The sequence below is a fragment of the Carcharodon carcharias genome, chromosome 4 (genome assembly GCF_017639515.1).
Source record: "Carcharodon carcharias isolate sCarCar2 chromosome 4, sCarCar2.pri, whole genome shotgun sequence".
NCBI classification, from domain to species: Eukaryota; Metazoa; Chordata; class Chondrichthyes; order Lamniformes; family Lamnidae; genus Carcharodon; species Carcharodon carcharias.
Window position 1 is genome coordinate 202,686,772 of NC_054470.1, and position 27,788 is coordinate 202,714,559.

Consider the following 27,788-nt stretch of genomic DNA (forward strand, 5'->3'; position numbering starts at 1 on the left):
AATCACAGCATATATTACAAATTCTAGCAGCAAATCCCAGCAAACACTACAAATCTTGTCATATGTTACAAATCCCAGCAGCAAATCCCAGCAAACACTAAAAATCCCAGCAGCAAATCCCAGCGGCAAATCCCAGCAAACATACAAATCCCAGCAGAAAGTCCCAGCAAACACTACAAATCCCAGCAAACACTCCTAATCCCAGCATATATTACAATTCCCAGCAGCAAATCCCAGCAAACATTACAAAATCCCAGCAAACACTACAAATCCCAGCAGCAAATCCCAGCAAACACTCCTAATCCCATCATATATTACAAACCCCAGCAGCAAATTCAAGCAAACACTACAAATCCCAGTAGAAAGTCCCAGCAAACACTACAAATCCCAGCAAACACTCCTAATCCCATCATATATTACAAACCCCAGCAGCAAATCCCAGCAAACACAGCAAATCCCAGCAAACACTACTAATCCCAGCATATGTTACAAATCCCAGCAAACATTACACATCCCAGCAGCAAATCTCAGCAAACACTACAAATCCCAGCGAACACTCCTAATCACAGCGTGTATGACAAATTCTAGCCGCAAATCCCAGCAAATACTACAATTCCCAGCATATGTTACAAATCCCAGCAACAAATCCCAGCAAACACTACAAATCCCAGCGGCAAATCTCAGCAGTAAATCCTAGCAAACACTCTTAATCCCAGCATATACTACAAGCCCCAGCAGCAAATCCCAGCAAACACTACAAATCCCAGCATATGTTACAATTCCCAGCAGCAAATCCCAGCAAAGACTACTAATCCCATCATATGTTACAAATCCCAGCAAACACTACTAATCCCATCATATGTTACAAAATTCTCAGCAGCAAATCCCAGCAAACATTACAAATCCCAGCAGCATATCCCAGCAAACACTCCTAATCACAGCATATATTACAAATTCCAGCAGCAAATCCCAGCAAGCACTACAAATCCCAGCAGCAAATCCCAGCAAACACTACAAATCCCAGCAGCAAATCCCAGCAAACTCTCCTAATCACAGCATATATTACAAATCCCAGCAAACACTACAAATCCCAGCAGCAAATCCCAGCAAACACTACAAATCCCAACAGTAAATCCTAGCAAACACTCCTAATCCCAGCAGTAAATCCTAGCAAACACTCCTAATTCCATCATATATTACAAACCCCAGCAGCAAATCCCAGCAAACACTACAAATCCCAGCAGCAAATCCCAGCAAACACTCCTCATCCCACCATATATTAACAGCCCCAGCAAACATTACAAATCCCAGCAGCAAATCCCAACAAACACTACAAATCCCAGCAAACACTACAAATCCCAGTATATATTACAAATACCAGCAGCAAATTGCAGCAAACACTACAAATCCCAGAAGCAAATCCCAGCAGCAAATCCCAGCAAACACTACAAATCCCAGCACCAAATCCCAGCAAACACTACAAATCCCAGCAGCAAATCCCAGAAAACACTACAAATCCCAGCATCAAATCCCAGCAAACGGTACAAATCCCAGCAGCAAAATCTCACATATCACTTCACATGATATCAAGAAATGGCTGAAGGCACTGTATACTGCAAAGGCAATGGGCCCTGACAATATTCCGGCAATATTACTGAAGTCTTGTGCTCCAGAACTTGCCGTGACCCTAGCTAAGCTGTTCCAGTACAGCTACAGCACTGGCATCTAGTTGACTATGTGGAAAATTGCCCAGGTTTGTCCTGTACACAAAAAGCTGACCAATCCATCCCAGCCAATTCCTACCCCATCAATATATTCTGCATCATCAGTAAAGTGATGGAAGGGGTCATCAACAGTGCTATCAAGTGGCACTTTTGTAGCAATAACCTGCTCACTGATGCTCAGTTTGGGTTCCGCCAGGGCCACTCAGCTCCTGACCTCATTACAGCCTTGGCTCAAAAAATGAGGAAAGATCTGAACTCTACAGGTGAGATGAGAGTGACTGCCCTTGACACCAAGGCAGCATTTGACCGAGTGTGGCATCAAGGAGCCCTAGCAACACTTAGGGTAATGGGAATTGGGGGAAAACTCTCCGCTGGTTGGAGTCATACCTAGCACAAAGGAACATGATTGTGGTTGTTGGAGGTCAGTCATCTCAGCTCCAGGACATCACGGAATTCCAGAGCACACGGAGAGTGGACCTGCGTGAGAAGGGCAGCAGTGGCAAGAGATAAACACTGGCAGCAGAGAGCCCCTTCAACCTGTTTCTACCTGTCAGAGCCAAGTAGACCTCACAGGAAAACAGCTAGATAATTGGTGGGTATCTCTTCTGTGTCCCTATTGATTGGCCAAGTGGTTTAAATCAGGAGATGTTATTACAGTGCGTTATGACCCAGCAGCTGGTAAAGGCTGAGTTATTTAAAATCCCAGAGGGAAACTTTAATTTCAGTTGGTATGTTTGAGATGCAGCTCTAAATTCAGGAATAAAACCACCAAGTCTCAAGTTGTTTTTATGGAAATTAAATTAAACATTTATTAATTTAACAACAAATTTAAACACATACACATGTCTACAAATTACTATCATAACTTTTAGACAAATCCCCAAATTAATCACTCCTAGGAAATCCTCCCCAGGGCAACAATAACTCACAGGGCAGAAACGTCCCCCCATCGGGGGGGTTGTGCAGGGACAGGCAGGGCAGGAGTGAACCCGATTGGCGCCCCTGATCGGGGCCCTGCCGCCATTTTACATGGGCGGCCAATTAAGGAAGCGCTGAGCACTCCCTGTGTGGGATTCCCATGCGCACATAAGAGCGCAGGAATCTCCCTGAGGTACAGAGGTGCTTCAGGGAGATTGGTTTAAGGTTTAAAAATTTAACTAAAGAAAAGGAGATATTTTAAGACATGTCCCCTCATGTGACAGTGTCACATGAGCTGGGACATGTTCATGAATTTTGGTAAAATTTTATTTAATTAATGAAGCCTTCATGAAACCTCATCCTGCCCGTGGCCCCCTGGGCTCTTTGCCTGCCCGCCAACCTTAAGATTGGATGGGCAGCCCTGTTAATTGTTTTAATGACTATTTAAATGGCCTTAATGGGCCTTTGACAGTTCGACAGGTGCGCAGCCGCTGAACTGAAAATCCAAATGAGGCGAGGTTGACGTCGGGATGCCCTGCCCCCGCTCGACCAGAAAATTCTTCCCATAGACTCAGACAGACAACAGGCAAAGCACATTTTACCTTATGAATTCAAAATGAGGTTCCTTTCAATTTGCTCCTTCACAGACACAGTGGGAGGCTTACAGGCTTAGATCTTACCTGCCTCTGACTTCCACACACAAAACTAGCCCTCTCTTTGAATATGAATTCTTATTGTATCACCTGGCCCTTTGAACTCCACCTCTTAGTCACAGAGCATAGAGGTCTACAGCACAGAAAAAGGCCACTCAGCCCATCGAGTCTGCGCCAGTCAAACAAGTACCTAACTATTCTAATCCCATTTTCCAGCACTAGGCCCATAGACTTGTATGCTGTGGCATCGCAAGTGCACATCCAAATACTTCTTAAATGTTATGAGGGTTTCTGCCTCTACCACCCTTTCAGGCAGTGAGTTCCAGATTCCCACCACCCTCTGGGTGAAAAAATTCTTCCTCACATCCCCTCTAAACCTGCTGCCTCTTACCTTAAATCTATGCCCCCTGGTTATTGATCCCTCCACCAAGGGGAAAAGTTCCTTCCTGTCTACCCTATCTATGCCCCTCAATCATGTCCCCCCTCAATCTCCTCTGCTCCAGGGAAAATAACCCCAGCCTATCCAATCTCTCCTCATAACTAAAACTCTCCAGCCCAGGCAACATCCTGGTAAATCTCCTCTGCACTCTCTCTCGTGCAATCACATCCTTCCTATAATACGGATTGTAGAACGGCACGCAATACTCTAGCTGTGGCCTAACCAGCGTTTTATACAGTTCCAGCATAACCTCCCTGCTCCTATATTCTATGCCTCGGCTAATAAAGGCAAGTATCCCATATGCCTTCTTAACAACCTTATCTACCTGTCCCGCTACCTTAAGGGACCGGTGGACATGCACACCAAGGTCCCTCTGCTCCTCGGTACTTCCCAGGGTCCTACCATTCATCGTGTATTCCCGTGCCTTGTTTGTCCTGCCCAAATGCATCACCTCACACTTATCTGGATTAAACTTCATTTGCCACTGACCAGCCCATCTGACCAGCCCATCTATATCCTCCTGTAATCTAAGGCTATCCCCCTCCCTATTTACCACTCCACCAATTTTCGTGTCATCTGCGAACTTACTGATCAACTCTCGTACATTCAAGTCTAAATCGTTTATATATACCGCAAACAGGAAGGGACCCAACACCGATCCCTATGGAACCCCACTGGACACAGGCATCCAGTCACAAAAACACCCCTCGAGCCTCACCCTCTGCTTCCTGAAACTTAACTAATTCTGGGTACAATTTGCCAAATTGCCTTGGATCCCATGGCTCTTACCTCCATTATCAGTCTCCCATGCGGGACCTTTTCAAAAGGCTTGCTGAAGTCCAAGTAGACCACGTCAAATGCATTGCCCTGGTCACCTGGTCACCTCTTCGAAAAATTCAATCAAATTGGCCAGACATGACCTCCCCTTAACAAAACAATACTGACTGTCCTTGATTAATCCCTGCCTCTCCAAGTGTAGATTCATTCTGTCCCACAAAATTGCTTCCAATAGTTTCTCCACCACTGAGGTTAGACTGACTGGCCTATAGTTCCCTGGTTTATCCCTTCCTCCCTTCTTGAATAACAGGACCACATTGACTGTCCTCCAGTCCTCTGGCACCTCTCCTGTAATGAGAGAGGCATTAAAAATTATTTCCAGCACCCCTGCTATCTCCTCCCTTGCCTCACTCAACAGCCTGGGATACATTTCATCCAGGCCTGGAGATTTATCTACTTTTAAGCCTGCCAGACCACTTAGAACCTCCTCCCTTTCTGTGCTAATTTCTTTACTTATATGACTGTCCTTCTGCCTGATTTCCATACCCACGTCGTCCCTCTCACTTGTGAACACCGACACAAAGTATTCATTTAGAACCCTACCTATGTCTTCCGGCTCCCCACACAAATTACCGCTATGGTCCTTAATGGGCCCTACTCTTTCCCTAATTACCCTCTTACTCTTAATGTACTTGTAAAATAACTTTGGATTTTCCTTTATTTTACCTGCCAATGTTTCTCATGCCCCCTTTTTGCTCTCCTAATTTCCTTTTTAAGTTTCCCCACCTACACATTCTATACTCCTCTAGGGCTTCTGCTGTTTTGAGCCCTCGGTATTTGTCATAAAACTTCCTTTTTCTCTTTATCCAACCCTGTATATCCCTCGACATTCAGGGTTCCCTGGATTAGTTGGTCCCACCCTTTATCTTTATTGGAATATGTTGGTCCAGTACTCTTGTTATTTCTTTCTTGAATGAATCCCACTGCTCTGATGCAGATTTACCTAAAAGTAGCTGCTCCCAGTCCACTCTGGCCAAATGATATCTGATCTTATTAAAATCGGCCTTCCCCCAGTTTAGAACTCTGATTTCTGGCCCATCCTTGTCCTTCTCCATAACAACCTTGAATCTAACGGAGCTACGATCACTATCTGCAAAATGTTCCCCCACTGATACCTCTACCACTTGCCCGCCTTCATTCCCTAAAATTAAGTTCAGGACCTCCCCCTCTCTTGTGGGATCTTCTATGTACTGGTTTAAAAAGATCTCCTGGATGCATTTTAAGAATTCTGCTCCCTCTAAACCAATCACACCATGACGAACCCAGTTAAAGTTGGGGAAGTTGAAATCCTCCACTATTACTACCAAATTATTTTTACACTTCTCTGAAATTTGCCTACATATCTGCTCTTCTATTTCTCTCTGACTGTTTGGGGGCCTATAGTACACTCCCAGCAATGTGACTGCTCCTTTTTGGTTTTTCAGTCCTATCCACATGCCTTCATTTGAGGAGCCTTCTAAGATGTTGTCCCTCCTTACTGCTGTAATTGATTCCTTGATCAATATTGTGATACCCCCTCCTCTCTTACCTCCTTCCCTGTCTCGCCTGAAAACCATATATCCTGGAATATTGAGCTGCCAATCCTGCCCCTCTCTCAACCATGTCTCAGTGATAGCAATGACATCATACTTCCATGTGTTAACTTGTGTCCTTAACTCATCTGCCTTATTTGTCAGACTCTTTGCATTAAAATAAATACCATCCAACCTTGCCAAACTCCCTTGAGCCTTAACTGGCCTATCATTTCTATGCCTTCCAGATTCACTTGCGCTCTCTTCTAATTTTGGCTGTGCACCTCCCCTTGTTGAACCTCCTCTCAGGATCCCATCCCCCTGCCAAGTTAGTTTAAACCCTCTGCAAAAGCACCAGCAAACCTCCCCGCAAGGATGTTGGTCCCATTCCGGTTCAGGTGCAACCCGTCTGCTTTGTACAGGTCCCACCGCCCCCAGAAACGGTCCCAATGTCCCAGAAATTTAAAGCCCTCCCTCCTGCACCATCTCTCCAGCCACACATTCATCTGGACTAACCTCCTGTTTCTATACTCACTAGCGCATGGCACCAGAAGTAATCCAGAGATTACTACCTTTGAGGTCCTGTTTTTTAATCAGTTTCCTAGCTCCCTAAATTCTCCTTGCAGGACCTCATCCCTCTTTCTATCAATGTCATTGGTACCAATATGTACCACGATCTCTGTCTATTTGCCCTCCCCCCTTTAGATTGCCCTGCAGCTGTTCAGTGACATTCTTGACCCTGGCACCAGGGAGGCAAACATACCATCCTGGAGTCACATCTATGGCCACAGAAACACCTGTCTGTTCCCCTTACTATCGAGTTCCTACCACTATTGCTCTTCCCCTCTTTTTCCTCCCCCTTTTTCCTCCTCTTCAAACAATGAAACCCTTTTCATAGTGCCAATTTTATTAGTAATATAAATATATTGTTCGGTGTCTCCTGGCCAGGTGCAAGATTTCACCCCCAGTCTTTGAATGGTTTATTCAACAAAATGCAAATGTACTCTTTATCTTAACTTCCTTACTGTTTAACATCTTAAAACAACTATACATCAAGGCACTCAGACTCTCTGGATTTAACCCAGTTAAGCCACACACACTCACACCCACAGACACAGACCCTTCTACAAGTCCAATTTAAAATAATTTCCAATAACATTATATGTATTAATATCTTTATGACAAGCTAAAGAGTACAGTTAAGAAATTCACTTTTAAAATATTTAACATCCAAATTAATTAATTAAATAGAATAGAAATGGCTGGGCAGGTGATGTGTTGCAGCTGTAGTATGTGGGATGTGGGGGACACTGGTGTGATCCATGGTGACCACATCTGTAGCAATGTTGGCTGGTCGAGGAACTTCGGCTCAGAGCTGATGAGCTGAAGTCTGAGCTGTGGACACTGCGACGTATCGGGGAGGGGGAGTGTTACCTGGACACTGTGTTTCAGGAGGTAGATTAATTTGGTCCATGGTCAGGGACAAGAGGATGTGATTGTGAGTGAGGCAGGTATGGGATCCAGAATTTACCTTTGCAAGAGCCTCAGCCGGTGCCTTGCCCAGTAGGTACAAGGTTCTTGCTCCCAGTATTTATGGAGGCACAGACTGCAGGGAGGATGAGCAAACTGACCGCAGCACTGTGGTACAGAGTGGCATTTAGGTGGGGGGGAGAAAAGAGAAATGTAATAGTAATAGGGGATAGCATAGTAAGGGGAATAGATACTGTTCTCTGCAGCAAGACAGAGAGTCCCAAAGGCTGTGTTGCCGAGCTGGTGCCAAGGTTAAGGACATCTCTACCAGGTCTGGCAGCATCGGCGGAGAAGAAAAGAGTTGACGTTTCGAGTCCTCATGACCCTTCGACAGACTGTCGAAGGGTCATGAGGACTCGAAACGTCAACTCTTTTCTTCTCCGCCGATGCTGCCAGACCTGCTGAGTTTTTCCAGGTAATTCTGTTTTTGTTTTGGATTTCCAGCATCCGCAGTTTTTTTGTTTTTAAGGACATCTCTCCTGGGCTGGAGAGGAACTAGGAGTGGGAGGGGAAGGATCTAGTTGTCATTGTCCATGTAGGTACCAACGACATAGGTAGGACTAGGAAAGAGGTTCTGCTGAGGGACTATGAGCAGCTCGGGGCTAAATTAAAAAGCAGAAGCAGAAAGGTAATAATCTGTGGATTACTACCTGAGCCATGTGCAAATTGGCACAGGGTCAATAAGGTTAGAGAGGTAAATGTGTGGCTCAAAGACCGATGTGGGAGAAATGGGTTCTGATTCATGGGGCACTGGCACCAGTACTGGGGAAGGAGAGATGGGCTTCATTTGAACGACGCTGGGACCAGTGTCCTGGCAAATCGTATAACTAGCTTTGTAGATAGGACTCTAAACTAATTAGTGGGAGTGACAGTTCAATTGAAGGGAAGTTTAAAAAATCAAAAAGAAACGAGAGAGCAGAGGTGCAGGATAGTGAAGAGGCAAACGATGATCAAAGTGTGACAGGAAGGGGCAGAAAATATAAGCAGAAGAGTACAGCAGAAATTAGAACCAGAATGCGTAACAATGGTAAAAAGTCAAAGCTCAAGGCTCTTTATCTGAACGCAAGCAGCATTGTAACAAGATAGATGAGTTGACAACACAAATAGAAATATATGGCTATGACTTTATGGCTATTACAGAGACATGGTTGCAGGGTGACCAAGACTGGGAACTCAATATTCAAGGCTATTCAATGTTCTGGAAAAATAGGCAAAAAAGGAAAAGAAGGTGGGGTAGCTTTGTTAATAAAGGAAGGTATAAGTGCAGTCGTGAGTAGTGATATAGGTGGCATAGGTTGTGATGCAGAATCAGTTTAGGTAGAAATAAAAAATATCAATGGGAAGAAGTCATGATTGGGAGTCGTCCATAAGCCCCTGAAATGTTCCCTCGCTGTAGGACAAAATATAAATCAGGAAATAATGGGGGTGTGTAAGAAGGGCATTACAATTGTCATGGGTGATTTTAATCTGCATGTTGACTGGACAAGTCAGATTGGCAGGGGTAACATGGAAGACAAATTTGTAGAGTGCACCAGGGTTTGTTTCTTAGAGCAATATGTTGCAGAACCTACCCAGGAACAGGCTGTTTTAGATCTAGTAATGTGTAATGAGGTGGGATTAACAAGAGATATTGTAGTTAAGGATCCTCTAGGGGGTAGTGATCACAAGATGGTAGAATTTCAAATTCAGTTTGAGGGCGAGCAACTCGTGTCTCAAACTAGTGTCCTCAACTTAAATAAGGGCAATTACAGAGGTATGAATAAAGAGTAAAAGACTAAGGGGAAGGTCAGTGGATGAGCAGTGGCAGACATTTAAGCAGCTATTTCATAAAACTCAACAAAAATTTATCCCGGTCAAAAAGAAGGACTCGATGAGAAGGATGAATCACCCGTGGTTAACAAAGATGGTCAAGGAGAGTATCCAATCAAAAACTAAGACATACAAAGCGACAAAAACTAGTGGTAGGCCAGAGGATTGGGTATTTTTTAGGGACCAGCAGATGACTAAAAAGCTAATAAAGAGGGAGAAAATTGATTACAGAATCACAGTGCAGGAGGGGCCCTTCGGCCCATCGAGTCTGCACCAACACGTGAGAAACACCTGACCTACCTACCTAATCCCATTTACCAGCACTTGGCCCATAGCCTTGAATGTTATGATGTGCCAAGTGCTCATCCAGGTACTTTTTAAAGGATGTGAGGCAACCCGCCTCCACCACCCTCCCAGGCAGCGCATTCCAGACCGTCACCACCCTCTGGGTAAAAAAGTTTTTCCTCACATCCCTCCTAAACCTCCTGCCCCTCACCTTGAACTTATGTCCCCTCGTGACTGACCCTTCAACTAAGGGGAACAGCTGCTCCCTATCCACCCTGTCCATGCCCCTCATTATGAAAGTAAATTGGCAAGAAATATAAAAAGAGCTTCTATGGGTATATAAAGAGAGAGAGTGGCTAAAATGAACGCGGGCGCCTTGGAGGATGTGACTGGGGAATTGATAATGGGAACAGGGAAATGGCAGATAATCTAAACCAATATTTGCATCAGTCTTCCCAGTGGAGGACACTATAAACACCCTAAAGATAAGCAAGGAGCTAATGGGAGGAAAGATTTTGTAACAGTCTCTATCATGAGGGACAAAGTATTTGACAAACTAATGGGACTAAAGTAGACAAGTCACCAGGACCTGATGACCTGCATCTAAGGGTTTTAAAGGAAGTGGCTGCAGAGATAGTGGAGGCATTGGTAGAAATATTCCAGAACTCTGTTGTGTGTACCGTCTACAAGATGCACTGCAGCAATTCACAAAGGCTGTGTAGGCAGCACCTTCCAAACCCACAGCCTCTACCATCTAGAAGGACAAGGGCAGCAGAGAGATTTGAACACCTCACCTCGAAGATCCCCTCTGAGTCACTCACCGTCCTGACTTGGAAACATATTGCTGTCCCTTCACTGTCGCTGGGTCAAAATCCTGGAACTCCCTCCCTAACAGCACTGTGGGTGTACCTATGCCATATGGACTTCAGCGGTTCAAGAAGACAGCTCACCACCACCCCCTCAAGGCAATTAGGGATGGGCAATAAATACTGGTCTAGTCAAAAAAATAAAAACAAAAAAACTGCGGATGCTGGAAATCCAAAACAAAAACAGAATTACCTGGAAAAACTCAGCCAGACCTGCTGAGTTTTTCCAGGTAATTCTGTTTTTGTTCTGGTCTAGTCAATGCTGCTCACATCCTGTCAATGAATAAAAAAAAGCTACAAATCCCAGCAGCAAATCCCAGCAAACACTACAAATCCCAGCAGCAAATCCCAGCAAACACTACAAATCCCAGTAAACCCCACAAATCGCAGCAAACACTACAATTCCTAGCAGCAAATCCCAGCAATCACTTCAAATCCCGGCAGCTCAACAACACCTGTAAGTGTGGATAAACAGGATGGAGGAATCCAGCATGGAGTCTTCATCATTCACTCTTCATGTAGACATCTCAGCTGATGACTTACCCTATTGTCTGTGACCTGATCAATTGATCCCTTCCTCCTGTCCCTGAAAACACAGAGACATGCATAGACTGTGCAAAAGAGAGAGAGAGAGAGACACTGACTGTGAGACACAGAGAGAGAGACAGACACACAGACTGACTGTGGAATAGAGAGAGAGATAGTGGTCATGGGTTTGAAAGGTGCTGTTGAAGGAGCCTTGGTGAATCCCTGCAATGCATCTTGTAGATGGTACACACTGCTGCTACTGTGTGTCATGGGGTCCAGAGTCAATGTTGGGGATTCCCAGGGTAACTCCCTCCCGACTGTAAACCACTGTGCTGCCACCTCTGCTGGGTCTGTCCTGCTGGTGGGACAGGACATACCCAGGGACGGTGATGGTGATGTCTGGGACATTATTTGTAAGGGATATACCCAGGGACGGTGATGGTGGTGTCTGGGACATTATCTGTAAGGGATATACCCAGGGACATACCCAGAGATGGTGATGGTGGTGTCTGGGACACTATCTGTAAGGGATATACCCAGGGACATACCCAGGGATGGTGATGGTGGTGTCTGGGACATTATCTGTAAGGGATATACCCAGGGACATACCCAGGGACGGTGATGGTGGTGTCTGGGACATTATCTGTAAGGGATATACCCAGGGACATACCCAGGGATGGTGATGGTGGTGTCTGGGACACTATCTGTCAAGTATGATTCTGTGAGGATGACTCTGTTAGGCTGTTGCTTGACTAGTCTGTGAGACAGCTCTCCCAATTTTGACACTAAGCCCCAGATGTTAGTAAGGGGACTTTGCAGGGACGACTGGGCTGTCATTTCCGGTGTCTCAGTCGATGCCGAGTGGTGTGTCCGGTTTCATTCTTTTTCTGTGACATTGTAGCGGTTTGATACAACTGAGTGGTTTGTTAGGCCATTTCACTGGGCATTTCAGAGTCAACCACATTGCTGTGGGTCTGGAATCACATGTGGGCCAGACCAGGTAAAGACGACAGATTTCTTGCCCTAAAGGACATTAGTGAACCAGATGGGTTTTTACAACAGTCAACAATGGTTTCATGGTCATCATTAGACTTTTAATTCCAGATTTTTTTATTGAATTCAAATTCCACCATCTGCCGTGGTGGGATTCGAACTCAGGTGCCCAGAACATTACCCTGGGTCTCTAGATTACTAGCCCAGCTACATTACAAAATAAACATGGATTTATGAAAGGGAACTCATGTTTGATAAACCTACTGGAGTTTTTTTTTGAGGATGTAACTAGGAGAATAGATAAGGGAGAACCAGTGGATGTGGTGTATTTGGATTTTCAGAAAGCTTTTGATAAAGTCCCACGTAAGAGGTTAGTGTGTAAAATTAAAGCACATGGGACTAGGGGTAATATGCTGGCATGGATTGAGAATTGGTTAGCAGGCAGGAAACAAAGAGTAGGAATAAATGGGTCTTTTTCCAAGTGGCAGGCGGTGACTAGTGGGGTACCACAGGGATCAGTACTTGGGCCCCAGCTATTCACAATATATATCGAAGATTTGGATGAGGGAACCAAATGTAATATTTCCAAGTTTGCTGACGACACAAAACTAGGTGCGAATGTGAGCGATGAGAAGGATGTTAAGAGGCTTCAAGGCAATTTATACAGGTTGAGTGAGTGGGAAAATACATGGCAGATGCAGTATAACGTGGCTAAGTGTGAAGTTATCCACTTTGGTAGGAAAAACAGACTGGCGGAGTATTATTTAAATGGTGATAGATTGGGAAATGTTGATGTGCAAAGGAACCTGGGTGTTTTTGTACACCAATCACTGGAAGCCAGCATGCAGGTGCAGCAAGCAGTTAAGAAGGCAAATGGTATGTTGGCCTTCATTGTGAGAGGACTTGAGTACAGGAGCAAGGATGTCTTACTGCAGCTGTACAGGGCCTTGGTGAGACCACACCTGGAGTATTGTGTGCAGTTTTGGTCTCCTTACCTAAGAAAGAATATACTTACCATAGAGGGAGTGCAGCGAAGGTTCACCAGACTGATTCCTGGGATGGCAGGATTGTCATATGAGGAGGGATTTGGCTGATTAGGCCTGTATTCACTGGAGTTTAGAAGTATGAGAGGGGATCTCATTGAAACATATAAAATTCTGACAGGACTGGACAGACTGGATGCAGGGATGATGTTTCCTCTGGCTGGGGGTCTAGAACAAGGGGTCACAGTCTCAGGACATGGGGTAGACTCTTTAGGACTGAGATGAGGAGAAACTTCTTCACCTAGAAGGTGGTGAACCTGTGGAATTCTCTACCACAGAAGGCTGTGGAGGCCAAGTCACTGAATATATTTAAGAAGTAAATAAATAGATTTCTAGACTTTCAAGGTGTCAAAGGGTGTAGGGAGAGAGCAGGAGTACGGCGTTGAGATAGAGGATCGGCCATGATCACACTGAATGGCGGAGCAGTCTCGAAGGGCTGAATGACCTACTCCTGTTCCTATTTCCTATGTTTCTATGCTTCTAGATTGGTTTCACTTTGCTCATGTGGACACTAAGCTAGTGTCAATAATAATAGAGCTAAATGCACTGACATGCCTCACTGTTGGCACACATCGATGGTTACAGGGGAGTCAGGAACATTTCCTTTATTGTGGAAGAAACTTTTTTTTGTTTCCTCTTTATTGAATGTTCAGAAACTGTTCCCAATTGTGAAAGGATCGAGAACAAGGGGAGAGATTTTGTGTGAGAGATTTAAAGTAATTGACAAAAGAAACAACGGTGATATGTGGAAAATCTTTTTCACACAGAGAGTGGTTAAGGTCTGGACTGCTCTGCCTGAGAGTGTGGTGGAGGCAGGTTCAATTGAAGCATTCAAAATGGAATTGGACTGTTATCTGAAAAGGAAGAATGTGCAGGGTTACGGGGAGAAGTGGGGGATTGGCTCTAGGTGAGTTGCTCATTTGGAGAGCTGGTGCAGACTGGCAGAATGGCCTCCTTCTGTGCTGTAACAGTTCTGTGATTCTGCACTGTTGGTGTCCAGTGTTGTACTCACCACTCTGTGGGACATGGCTGCACTTGTAGGCTGAGCAGTCCCTCCCCTGTTTGCATTGTGTTACGACCGAGATGGGTTGAGTGATCTAGCCCCACTGCTCTGCAGGTTACACAGGGGAGGTGGTGGCATAGTGGTATTGTCACTGGACTAGTAATCCAGAGACCGAAGGGAATCCCAGAATGGCAGCTGGTGAAATTTGAATCCAATAAGAATCTGGAATTAAAAGCCTTATGATGACCATGAAACCATTGTCAATCATCATAAAAACCCATCTGGTTTGCTAATGTCCTTTAGGGAAGGAAATCTGCCCTTCTGACCTGGTCTGGCCTACATGTGACTTCAGACCCACAGCAATGTGGTTGACTTTTAAATCACAGAACCACAGGCTTGTTAGAAGGAGGCCATTTGACCCATCGTGTCTGCATTGGCTCTCTGAGCATTTTGACTTTTAGTGCCAATCTCCCATATGCCCTCTGAATAAGGGCAATTAGGGATGGCAATAAAAGCTGGCCTAGCCAGCAATGCCCACACCCCATGAACAACTATATATTTAAAACAAACAGAAGTGTAAATGTTTAATTCACCCACCAAAATGGCTAATTATTTACCTTCTCTATTGTTAGATAAAACTTCTTTCAATAAACCCAAAATGATTGATTTATTATGAAACAAAAATTTCTGTTTAAAACAAGTTGCAAGAACTGATTAGCACACAATTTGTAATCTGGAGCTGTAACTATCTAGCCCTTTTAAAATTCCCCAGCACGCGCGCTCACACACACACAAAAAAATAGGGTCTCTGCAGAGATGGGCAATTGAGGAAAAGCTCTATTTAAAAAAGGATAAAGTTCACAGGGTTTTGATGCTGTCAATCTGATGCTCCTATGCGAGGATGGGTCGCTAGCCCCAGTAGTTGCCTCAAGGTTCTCACTAACGGAGCTTCGGCATGGAAAACAGAGCCAGGTCAATCCTTCTTTACTCAGCCTCTTGAGTTTCCAAATACAGACAAATTCCACTGAGATAAAGATTCTTAGCTGGATACTGATGACCATACTTTATTTTGGGCAAGGCAAGAAGACCGCGAGCTGGGCAACTTTATCCCTTCTCAGTTCATTCCCAACTGAGTTCAAATAAACAAGTTCAAAACTTAATGCTCATCTTCGTCAGGTGATCACCAGGGCCTTTGCCTTTAAAATAGTTTTTTTTTTCCCCCGGCCATTAAAGTGATTACTGTTCAAATAAGAAAATAGCTCTCCTCAAATGCTGTGTTGACCAGGTGATTTAGTGGAAAAGACATGCTTGTTCACAGTCCAAGGTGAACTTATAACCTTTTTAAAAAAATCCAAGTGTCCAAATAAAGCAACATCCTTCTAAATTTTAAAAGATATACAGTTCTTGAAGATATGTTTCTAACAGCTGTAAAGAATATTGTCCGAGATCACTCTCTCACTCTCAGCGGGGAGTATTTAAATTGCGATGAACTCAGAGCCCTGTATGGACCCTGCCAGCCATATGAGATGGACCAACATGTGGACAGTACTGACACCAACATTTAGACCCCTCGTTTTCGTATCTTGACCTTACTGCCCCCATCACCACCTCCACCACACCCAGGACACCAGGCCCTTCCCACTTCAGTCTTCAATGACCCAACCCAACCCTCTGTCGTCCCCTGAATCCCTCTTGCATTCCTCCATGCTCCAGAGCCCAGTCCACAGCCCTCACATTGAATCAGCCTTGCTGGTCTGAAGCTTCCATGCAAGCTGCCATTGTCCTGCTCTTGCCCCATGTGCCATAGAGTTAAACAAAGAAATTCACTGAGACACAACTGCAAAAAGTCAACTGTGGAATAGAGAGAGAGAAAGAAACAGAGAGAGAGACCGAGACAGAAAGAGAGGGAGAGGGAGAGAGAGACTGAGACAGATAGAGAGGGAGAGGGAGAGAGAGACTGATAGAGAGGCAGAGACACTGACTGTGGGAGAGAGAAACAGAGAGAGAGAGAAATACACACACACACACACATACGCATGAACTGACTAGGATAGAAAACTATGTAGCGGTGAGCTTAGAGGTGTTACAGTTTTTCAGACTGGAGGTTGTCATAATGCATTAATCACGGAAAATGGTTCATCTTCGAAGATTAAGAACATTCTAGAAGAATTTGCATTAAAAGACAATGTCCCTTAAAGGGTTAATGCAAGTCCTGGAACAGACAGCATTTCACAGGAAAAGGTAATTAAGCAGTTTTAAATAAGCTGAAAACCTCTTGACCCCGGCGGACTGTTTACAAAAGGGTCACATGGTGACTTATGGCTCAGAGAGAACACCACGCCTGGAAAACTGTGTTTAAAAAGTTGGTAGGCTGTTTTGCTTTGGAGGAGAAGAGAAGGATCAGCTGCTTGTGTAATGAAGACAACAGCTGCTGAAGACCCTGACCCAATTCCAAAGCAGAGAGCGAATGGAAGTTGCTCCAAAGTCGCTCTACGTTTTGAAATCGACCGACTGCAAGTTTCCCTCGAAGTCCGCCTGAAAAGTAAAAGTCACCAATTGTTTCCCAGACCAGCGCTGAGACCCACATGTATAGCCCAGACACCATTTCAAGGACTCCATCATCCATCCTTTTCCCTGAACCATTGACTTTTAATCTTTTCACAGAATTCATCAGCCTGATTTTATTCTTTTTTTTTGGAGTGGGGGGATGTGTGTGAGTGAGAGAGAGTTAGAATATTTAGAAAGAGTAATTATTAAACTTTTATATTTCATACCCAATGTTAATAAGCTTTGCCTGTCTACTTGACAAGTCTGGTTTCATAATAAACTATTAATTTAGCTGTTTATTGAAGAAATGTGAGCATTGAGTGGTCATTCTGAGATTATAGTCATTTGGTCATACAGAATTTGAGTATTGCTGATAAAAGAGACATGTCTCAGCTTTCATCTTGCACTCATCAGGACACTTACAAGAATACCAATATAGGGGGAAAACAACAATCTATACTGTATGTGAAGAGACCGCTGATTGGTTGGCAAATGGGCTCTGATTGGTCGAGGCATTGCCAAAGAGAATGTACCAATTGATGGTGACTGACGGTTAACTGCCAAGCATTGTTTGAAGTTTAAACCAGGCATCTTGACTCTGATTGGTCAAGGCATTGCCTTGCAAAATAAGTCAGCAAATGGATGTCAGTTATTTTGTTTAGCTGAAGCAGGTGCAATGTATGTACGTGTTCTTTCTGTCTGCAAGGAACAGGGCCCTGTGTATTATATATGTAGCTTCCTGTATATGCAGATGTGTCACACTGTGAGCCCGACTGACAATCTTAGACTGGTTGTCAGCATAATTCATAGCACACTGAGGATTATTTAGCAAATGTTGTCCAATCGTGGAGTCGCATCTAATACTGGATACTCTGTTTTGAATTTTGCAAGCAGGAGCTGGTTGGGTACAGTCTGTACCTTGTCCACTGTGAGCAGCGGCTGGGATATACTGTTTGATACAATCCGTCAGTCTTTGGGACATACGGCCTACGTAAATAGTCCACATGCCAGCCAATCAGCATTCTCTTCTCACACAGTATAAATTGTTGTTTTCCCCTTGCACTGGTATTCTTGTGGAGTGCCCTGATGAGTACAAGACAAAAAGCTTCGACATGTCTCTTTTGTTTTGCAATATTCTGAGATTAATAGGTAAAGCTCATGTGCTGGCCATATAGCTAGCTGGAAAAATCATTTAAATATATGTTGTGACCCGTGGAGTAGCGGAACTAGAGACAAACAGCGTACTCCTCCCAACCCGGTTGTGACAGTTTGGTACCGAGGGGTGTTCCCCAGGGGCCTGTATGTGAACCACTGCTATTTTTGATATATATGAATGATTAGGACTTGGGCAATACAGGGAATCATTTCTAAATTTGCAGATGACACAAAATGTGGGAGCATTCTGGTAAAAAATAAGGATAGTAAGATGCTTCAGGAAGACATAGACTGGTGAAAGGAGAGGATATAATTTAGTACGTAGAAATGTGTTTAATAAATTGGTAAGAAGAATGCAGTGAGAAAGATGAACAAAATGGTCCAATTTTACAGGGCGCACAGTGCATTTGACGTGTTGGAAAAACCTTCCCCACTAAAGGAGACATTTACCCCATGTGTGAGGGTGGAGGAAGGCCAGACGTTTATCGAGAATCTTCGAAAGCGACTGGATGAAGAGGCAAAAGCAAGAAAAGAGCGGGAGAAGAGGCGACGGCGAGTTATATTGGATCAGCTCCAAGCGCACGAGGCTCAGGAGGTAGGAAGGTGCAGAGTGGCATTGGGCTCAATAATGAGGGTGTAGAATGGCATTAGACACAGAAATGAGGGTGCAGAGTGGAATTGAGACCAGTAATGAGGGTGACATTGCGCCCACTGATTAGGGTGCCGAGTGGCATTTTGCTGAGTGATGGGGTTGCAGTGGGGCATTGGGACCAGTGACTGGGGTGCAGAATGGCTTTGGGCCCAGTAATGAGGATGCAGAGTGGCATTGGGACCGTAATGGGGGTGCAGATTGGCATTGGGACCAGTAATGGTGATGCAGAGTGGCATTGGGACTAGAAATGAGGGTGGAGAGTGGCATTGGGCCCCGTAATGAGGGTGCAGAGTGGCATTTGGATCACTAATGAGGTTGCAGAGTGGCATTGTGCCGATTGATGAGGGGCATTAGGCTCAGTGATGAGGGTGTAGGGTGGCATTGGACACAGTAATGAGGGTGCAGAGTGGCATTAGGGTCAGCAATGAGGGTGCAGTTCAACATTGGGCCCAGTAATGATGGTATAGTGCTGCATTGTCCCAGTAATAAGGGTGCAAAGTGCCTCTGGGCACAGTAATGATGGTGCAGAGTGGCATTGGGCCGAGTAATGAGGGTGGAGAGTGGCTTTGGACCCACTAATGAGAGTGCAGAGTGGCATTGGGCCCAGTGATGAGGGTGCAGAGTGGCATTGGGCCCCATAATGAGGGGGGCTGAGTGGCATTGGGCCCCATAATGAGGGGGTTGAGTGGCATTGGTCCCCATAATGAGGGGGGCTGAGTGGCATTGGGACCAATGATGAGGGGGTTGAGTGGCATTGGGCCCCATAATGAGGGGGTTGAGTGGCATTGGGCCCCATAATGAGGGGGGCTGAGTGGCATTGGGCCCCATAATGAGGGGGTTGAGTGGCATTGGTCCCCATAATGAGGGGGGCTGAGTGGCATTGGGACCAATGATGGGGCGCATTTTGACCTTGGACCAGTAACGATGGAACAGTGCCGCATTGTACCAGTGATGAGGGTTGCAGAGTGGCATTGGGCCCAGTAATGAGGGTACAGAGTGGCATTGGGCCCTGTAATGAGGGTACAGAGTGGCACTGGACCCCGTAATGAGGGTACTGAGTGGCATTGGGCCCAGTAATGAGGGTACAGAGTGGCATTGGGCCCTGTAATGAGGGTACAGAGTGGCATTGGACCCCGTAATGAGGGTACTGAGTGGCATTGGGCCCAGTAATGAGGGTTGCAGAGTGACATTGCACCCAGTAATGAGGGTTGCAGAGTGACATTGCACCCAGTAATGAGGGTACAGAGTGGCACTGGGCCCAGTAATGAGGGTACAGAGTGGCACTGGGCCCAGTAATGAGGACTGTCACTCTTCTTAGCTGCTGGGAAAAAGTACCGAGACCCAGTGAGATAGAGAGCAGATAAGAGATACACACTGAGGAAAACATTAAACATACAGCAGTCAGAGGTTATTCAGAATGGGAGTTATTGGGTATAGGGATAACTTTGAATGGGAGTGACATTGGGAATGGGTGTTATTAAGATTTCGGGGTGTATCTTTTATTCATTCACAGGATGTGGGTGTCCCTGGATCACGCAGCATTTATTGCCCACCCCTAATTGCCCTTGAGAAGGTGGTGGTGAGCTGCCTTCTTGAACCGCTGCAGTCCATGTGGTGTAGGTACACCCACAGTGCTGTTAGGGAGGGAGTTCCAGGATTTTGACCCAGTGACAGTGAAGGAACGGTGACATATTTCCAAGTCAGGATGGTGAGTGACATGGAGGGGAACTTCCAGGCGGTGGTGTTCCCATCTATCTGCTGCCCTTGTCCTTCTAGATGGTAGTGGTCGTGGGTTTGGAAGGTGCTGTCTAAAGAGCCTTGGTGAATTCCTGCAGTGCATCTTGTAGATGGTACACACTGCTGCTACTGTGTGTCGGTGGTGGAGGGAGTGAATGTTTGTGGATGGGGTGCCAATCAAGCAGGCTGCTTTATCCTCGACAGTGTCAAACTACTTGAGTGTTGTGGGAGCTGCACCCATCCAGGCAAGTGGGGCCTGACTTGTGCCTTTTAGCTGGTGGACGAGCTTTGGGGAGTCAGGAGGTGAGTTACTCGCTGCAGGATTCCCAGCCTCTGACCTGCTCTTGTAGCCACAGTATTTAAATAGCTAGTCCAGTTCAGTTTCTGGTCAATGGTAACCCCCAGGATGTTGATAGTGTGTTGACCTGTTGATACTGCGATGACCCTGTCTGCTCGTTATTTGGAATGGGGCGATTATTAGGAATAGGGGGGTTATTGAGAATGTGGGTTTTGGGAGTTGGGTGTTTTGTTTGAGTATTTGTGCGGTGAGCATTTATGTCTGGGATTTTGGGAGGGGCTTAGAGTGAACGTGAAGGGGATATGTTATGGTGGGGGCCTGTGATGAGGATTGAGTATATCTTAGTTTGTGTAACCGCCTGTGTGAGATTGTGATGACCCCGTGGGAGTTAGCGATGAGCCTGTATGAGCCAATGAGACCTGTGTGCCTGTTCTTGGCCCCAGGAGGTGTATCGAGAGGAACAGCTGGTTAATCGGCTAATGCGTCAGTCGCTGCACGAGAGACGGATTGCAGTCCAGCTGATGCATGCTCGACACGAGAAACAAGTCATTATGCAGAATCGTATCTTTCGGGAGAAACAGTATGAGGAGAAACGATTGCAAGAGTTCCAGGAAGTGTTGGACAAGGAGGCGGTATGTCAACTAATAGAAACTCTCAGCTTTCATATAGTCATAGATCCTTAGAGCACAGGAGGCCATTCAGCCCATCAGGCCTACCACAGCAATAACTGCCCAATTTAGATCCTCACCGCAAGTTTTTTTCTCCATTTCCCTTTAATTAGTTCTCTTTAACCATTTGAAAGCTCTTATACAATCGGCTTTCATCACTCTTTCACGTTGTGCACTTTAGACCGCTACAACCCTTTCACTTCCCCTCTGGTTTTCTCAGCTAATTATTCTAAAGATCTGATCAAGATCTCGCTTGTCAGAGAAATGATTTCTCTCTACTTGCTTAGTCAAAACTCCTCATCATTTTGAAGGGACCTATTGGGAACATAGGAACACAGGGGCAGGAGGAAGCCACTCAGCCCATCCAGCCTGCTGTGCCATTCAAACAGATCATGGTTGATCATCTACCTCTACACTATTTTTCCCACAATCGCTATATCCCTTGATGTCATTAGACTCCAGAAATCTATCTACCTCAGTCTTGAACATACTCAATGACTGAGCTCCACAGCCCTCTGGGGTAGATAATTCCACCCTCTGAGTGAAGAAATTCCTCCTCATCACAGATTTAAATGGCCTGCCCCTTATTCTGAGACTGTGTTCCCTGGTTCTAGACCCCCCCAGCCAGGGGAAACATCCTTCCTGTATTTACCCTGTCGACCCCTGTAAGAATTTTGTATGTTTCAATGAGATCACTGCTCATTCTTCGAAACTCTAGAGAATACAGTCCTGGTTTCCAAGTATAAGCTCTCCATAGAGCCGTAGAAAAGTTGTGGTGCATAAAGAGGCCATTCAGCCCATCGTGTCTGCGTCGGCCAAAAAAGAGAAAACAGAAACTAGCCGCTCATTTTAACCCCACTTTCCAGCACCTGGTCTGTAGCCTTACAGCACTCACCTCTTTGCCTTCTCTTTGCTTAAGAGCAACCCCAGTCTCCAGTGCTGCCTGAAAGGAGAGTGGAAGGAGATTGAACGCTAACTTTAAAATGGAATTGAATAACATAACTGAATCCCTTATTACTCTTACTACCCTGGTAAATCTCCTCTGCACCCTCTCCAAGGCCTTGAGATCCTTCCGAAAGGATGGTGCTCCGAATTGAACTCAATATTCCAGCTGGGATCTAACAAGTGATTTGCAAAGGTTTAACATGACTTTGTAGCTTTTGTATTTAATGCTCCTGTTTACAAAGCCATGGGTCCATGCACTTTCTTAACCAACTTCTCAATAGTGCCAAGTAAAGCTCCTCCCTATTTAGATTATACTGCCTGTGTAAAATGCATCACTTCACACCTCCCCTCATTAAATGGCATCGGCTGTGTGTGTCTGCTCATTTCATCAGTTTGTATCCTCCTGCAGCCTATTAGGATCATTGAGCCTAGCCTCGCTGTGATTGGTGGGAAATGTTTCAGCACCCCGTGTCAGGACAGGCACTGTCTGTGATACCCATGAGTGCCACCTGTGGGAGTCTTCTCTCCGAGTAATGTAGGAATATAGAAACAGAGGAGCAGGAGTAGGCCATTTGGCCCTTCGAACCTGCTCCGTCATTCAATATGATCATGGCTGATTTGGTTGTGGTCACATCTCCACTTTCCTGTCTGTCCTGCATAACCCTTGACTCCCTTGTCTATCAAACATCTGTCTAACTCTGGCCTTGAATAAATTCAATGACCCAGCCTCCACTGCCTTCTGGGGAAGAAATTCCACAGACTAACAAACTTCTGAGTGAAACAATGTCTCCTCACCTTCATATTAAAAAGGAAACCACATATTTTTACACTGTGTCCTCTGGTTCTAGCCTCTCCCCCAAATGGAAACATCCTCCCACTATCTGCCCTATCAAGTCCCCTCAGGATCTTTGATGTTTCAATAAGATCACCTCTCAACCTTCTAAACTCCAAAGAGTATAGGCCCAACTGTTCAACCTGTCTTCATAAGATAAGCCCTTCATCCCAGGAATGAGTTGAGTGAACCTTCTCTGAATTATGCGTAGGGAATTATATCCTTTTTTAAATAAGGAGACCACAACTGTACACACTATTCCAGATGTGGTCTCATTAAGATGCTGTACAGTAAAACTTCCCTATTTTTATATTCCATTCCTCTTCCGAATCACTTGCTGTATGTACCTGCATTCTAACCTTTTGGGATGCATCTATCAGGACGTCCAGATCCCTCTGTATCTCAGAGTTCTGTATTCTCTCTCCTTTTAAATAAAATGCTGCTTTTTTATTCTTCCTGTCAAAGTGGATATGTTCACTTTTTCCCACATTATACTCCATCAGCCAAATTTTTGTCCATTCACTTAACCCAACTATATCCCTTTGCAGACTCTCTACCTCCTCTTGACAACTTACTTTCTGACCTATCTTTGTGTCATCAGCAAATTTGGCAATTATACATTTGGTCCCTTCATTCAAATCATTGATATAAATTGTAAAAAGTTGAGACACCAGCTCTGATCCCTGTGGCACTCCACTAGTTGCGACTCTTTTATCCTTATTCTCTGCTTCCTGTCAGCTAACCAATCCTTTATCCACACTAATATTTTAACCCCTACAACGTGTGCTCTAATCTTGTGTAGTAACCTTTGATGTGACACCTCATAAAATGCCTTTGTAAATCCAAGTACACCAGAGTTGTAGGTTCCCCTTTGTCTACCTTGCTTGTTGCTTTCTCAAAAAACTCTAATAAATTAGTTAAATAGGATTTCCCTTTCACAAAGCCATGTTCACTCTGCCTGATCATATTATGATTTTTTAAGTATCCTGGTATTACCTCCTCCTTAATAATGGATTCTAGCACAGAGGAGAAAAGAGCTGAACTCCCGAGGTGAGGTGAGAGTGACTGCCCTTGACATCAAGGCAGCATTTGACCGAGTGTGGCATCAAGGAGCCCTAGCAAAACTGGAGTCAATGGGAATCAGGGGGAAAACTCTCCATTGGTTGGAGTCATACCTAGCACAAAGGAAGATGGTTGTGGTTGTTGGAGGTCAGTCATCTCAGCTCCAGGACATCACTGCAGGAGTTCCTCAGGGTAGTGTCCTCGGCCCAACCATCTTCAGCTGCTGGAGCGGGTGGGGGCGGGCGGGAGCAGGTGAGGGTGGGTGGGAGCGGGTGGGGGTGTGTGGGAGTGTGTGGGGGTGGGTTGGGGGGGGGGGGGGTCGGTGGGGGCGGGCGGGAGCAGGTGAGGGTGGGTGGGAGCGGGTGGGGGCAGGGCCGTGGGTGCGAGTGTTTGGGGGCGGGTGGGGGCGGGCGGGAGCAGGTGAGGGTGGGTGGGAGCGGGTGGGGGTGGGCAGGGGTGGGCACATAGCCAATCGCTGCCGGCGAGCAGCTACGTGCCACCGTTTTACCTGGGCGGGCCAACGTGCAGCTGGAAGTGCTGAGCTCTGAGCGCTCCCTGTGCGGGCGGGGGGAGTAAGGAGAGTCGGGGCCTGCGCCCTGTTGCAGAAATCTCCCTGAGACACGGAGCTGCCTGAGGGAAATGATCTTCATCATGAAAACTTGAAGAAAAGAATAGAAAAATTATTCAGACATGTTCCCCTCATGTAACACTGTCACATGAGCTAGGACATGTCAATGAATTTTAATTCAAAATTTTATTTGATTTATAAAGCTTTCATGAAATCTCATCCCGCCCGTGGACGAGGCTTTGTGATAAATCTGAAGGCACCTGGACTCTTCTCCCGCCCCCCAGCCTAGAGGTTAGACAGGCAGCTCTGTTCATTCTTTTAATTGGTTATTAAATGGCCTTACTAGGCCTTTGACAGCTCGGTGGGTGTGCAGCACGTCTGTCGAAGTGAAGATGGGGATGAGGTGGGGTCAGATCGGGACACAGGCGCGATGTCACCGTGTATGATCTTACACCTTGGCAAGTGGGACCCACCCCCCCACGCTGACCAGAAGATTCAGGCCATAGACGTTAAACAGACACCAGGCAAAGCACATTTGCCCTTATGAGTTCAAAATGAGGTTCCTTTCAGTTTGAAAGGAGAAGAGCCTCTGAAGAAGAGCCACACGGACTTGAAAGGTTAACTCTGGTTTTCTCTCCACGGGGGTGAATTTTCCCCTTGTTGGGCAGGCCGAGTGGGAGCGGGTGCAGCTGGGTGCCGACACGATTGCCGCCCAGAATCGGGTCCTCGCCGCCATTTTATGTAGATGAGCCAATTAAGGCCGGCCCAGCGTATTTCTCGACTCCCGAAGAGAGTGGGAGTGGGCAGGTGGTGGCGGGTGTGCACAGTCCAGTGGCGACCCGGCGGCCTGTTTAAATGAAGGCCTAGCAGCCTTAGCAAGGCCACTCACAAAGGGCGGGAGAAGAGCACAGCAGAGGGCGACTGTGCATCATGCAAATCCGGAGGGTAGGGCAGGGGGACAGGCCAGGCCGGAGAGTAGGGCAGGGGGGAACAGGCCAGGCCGGAGGGTAGGGCAGTGGTGCAGTGTGCCCCTCGGTTCTCGGTTGAGTGCCTAGCTGTCCCCCTGGAGGAGGTGGCAGTGCGGCGGGTGGTCCTGATTCTGAGGGATGGGAGGTGGAGGCCTCCCCAGCTGACCAAACGTGTGTGGGAGGAGGTGGCCGAGTGTGTGAGCTCCCAGGATGTGGTGCGGTGCACCTGGCTCCAGTGACGTAAAATATTCAACGAGCTCCTGTGCTCGGGGAGGGTGGGTACCATGTTGGCTGAGTTAATGCAGCTGTCACCCTTTCCCCCCAGCACCACACCCCCCTCCCCCACAACTCTGAGTACAGTAACAGCATTAAAACCTTCACAGCGTGGATCCCTCGCTGGGTGGGCCAGCAGAGATTGCCCATGCCCAGTTCACCCTGAGAGGGTTGAGCTAGGATGTGTTCTGCATCTGTAGCATGTGTGACACTGACACCCAGAGTATAGAATGGGGCTGAAAGTCAAGGATCTGCACCTAGGCAGAGTGCTGGAACTGTGCAGCATGTCAGAGTCAGGGTGCTAACATGCTGGGAGGGCAGCTTCCAGGTGGCGGGGCACCAATCCATCTGCTGGTCTTTGTGCTCCACGTGCTTGTGCCTCCTTTCTTAGCAAAGTTACACCTTGTGGTGCCACATGTGAAGGAGGCAGCATTTGGGCAAGGGCGGGGTGTGAGTGTGTGGTAGCTGCGGGGTGACGAAGAACTGGAGTCCTGCAATGTCCCACTCTGGCTGGGTTGGCAGGAATGCGGTGGGAATTCAGGTACAGGCTGGACTAATCAATGCTCCTCCCTCCTTTTCAGGAGATGACTGCGCACAATTCTATACAGCGGATGCGGACTGGCAAAGGCCAGGCCCAGTTGGCGACTCTGACACCTTTTGAGCAGCAGGCCATGGATCTGGAGAGGCGTCATGCGTCCAGGTCCACCGGTGGCGGTGAGACTGGGGTGCCACGGGGAGGTACGTTTTGCGAGTACTCAGGTCACCATGTGTGTCCCAAAAGCCATAGCATTGCTGAAAGCTCAGTGACTGAAATTAGCAACATGGGTTGACCATTGATTATGGAAGGATGAGCGCATAATGATCCAGGGGAGTGGTACGCAAATTGACATTGTCTGCACTGTAACTAATCAAATGTCCTTGTTTTTCCTTTCAGCATCACTGGAGCAGGGCTGGGAGGAGGAGGAGGCAGAGGGGCCACCTCTCACCCCTGTGGGCCCAGAGGAAATCCACTCATCAGCGTCACACCATCTCTGCCAGGCAGGCAACAGCGCAGATACTAGCACCTCAGCTAGCATCCTGGGGCATGGAGGTGAGGGCACTCCACACTCGCAGAGACAGAGAGTGCCCAGGGCCCCGGCACTCAGAGGACTGCTGCAAACAGGCACATGCTCAGCCGGTAGCTGATGATGTGCCTCTGGAGTCGTCCATGAGGCAGGAAATGCTGGAAGTGCAGTAGGGTATGCGGCAGAGATACATGAGGTTATGCATAGCATGGTGCCCATGCTTGAGGAGTCACCGCAGAGCATCACTGATGCATTGAGCCTCATGGCTGAGCACCATGCTTCCTCCATGGAGAGAGTGGCGACTCTCGTGGAGAGGCTCCTTCAGGAGAACATTCAGGGCCTCCTGAGGTTGCGCTCGGACCAGCAAGCCCTCACAGGGGCATTGGCCTCAGCTGGTCAGTGCCAGTGTGGGAGATGGTTTGGGCACCAAATATCCCAGCTCCGTGCCCATCCATCGATGGTGAGCAGGGAGGTCCGAAGCGACCTCAGGGTACAGCAGCTGCCTGTCATCTCTGTGGGCTCCTCTCAGGGTGCTCTGGATGAGGGCAGCAGCTCCTCCGCCCCTCTGCCAGTGACTATGGCATCCGATGAGGCTGTGGCAACTGGGGAGATGCCAGCCATGCCACTGGCCGCTCCCTCCGAGGCTCCACTGGCCAGAGGATGTCTGCCAAGGTCATTGGGGCCAACAGGACAGCAGAGTGAGCAGGCTGGCTCAGATGCCAGTGCCAGCGAGGGGACGGCACCTAGACGTGGCACCTGCAAGCATAAATTTAAATCACCTTAGGCACACCACAGGTTTCTCACTGGTGCTATTATGTTGGCCCATAGTAGTTTATGGATGTGCAACACTTTTTTTTGGTTTATGAAGTTACATTTGTTC

At 46.7% G+C, this 27,788-nt stretch overlaps 1 protein-coding gene across 1 annotated transcript in view; it reads left to right on the forward strand.

Annotated features, from left to right (window-relative positions):
* Window positions 1-27,788, forward strand: part of spef2 (sperm flagellar 2) — a 375,455-nt gene that overhangs the window by 104,141 nt on the left and 243,526 nt on the right. Inside the window, exons 12-13 of the mRNA XM_041185381.1 lie at window positions 18,235-18,436; window positions 20,972-21,160. Of these exons, the coding sequence (XP_041041315.1) occupies window positions 18,235-18,436; window positions 20,972-21,160 (391 nt within the window). The remainder of the gene's footprint in view (window positions 1-18,234; window positions 18,437-20,971; window positions 21,161-27,788) is intronic.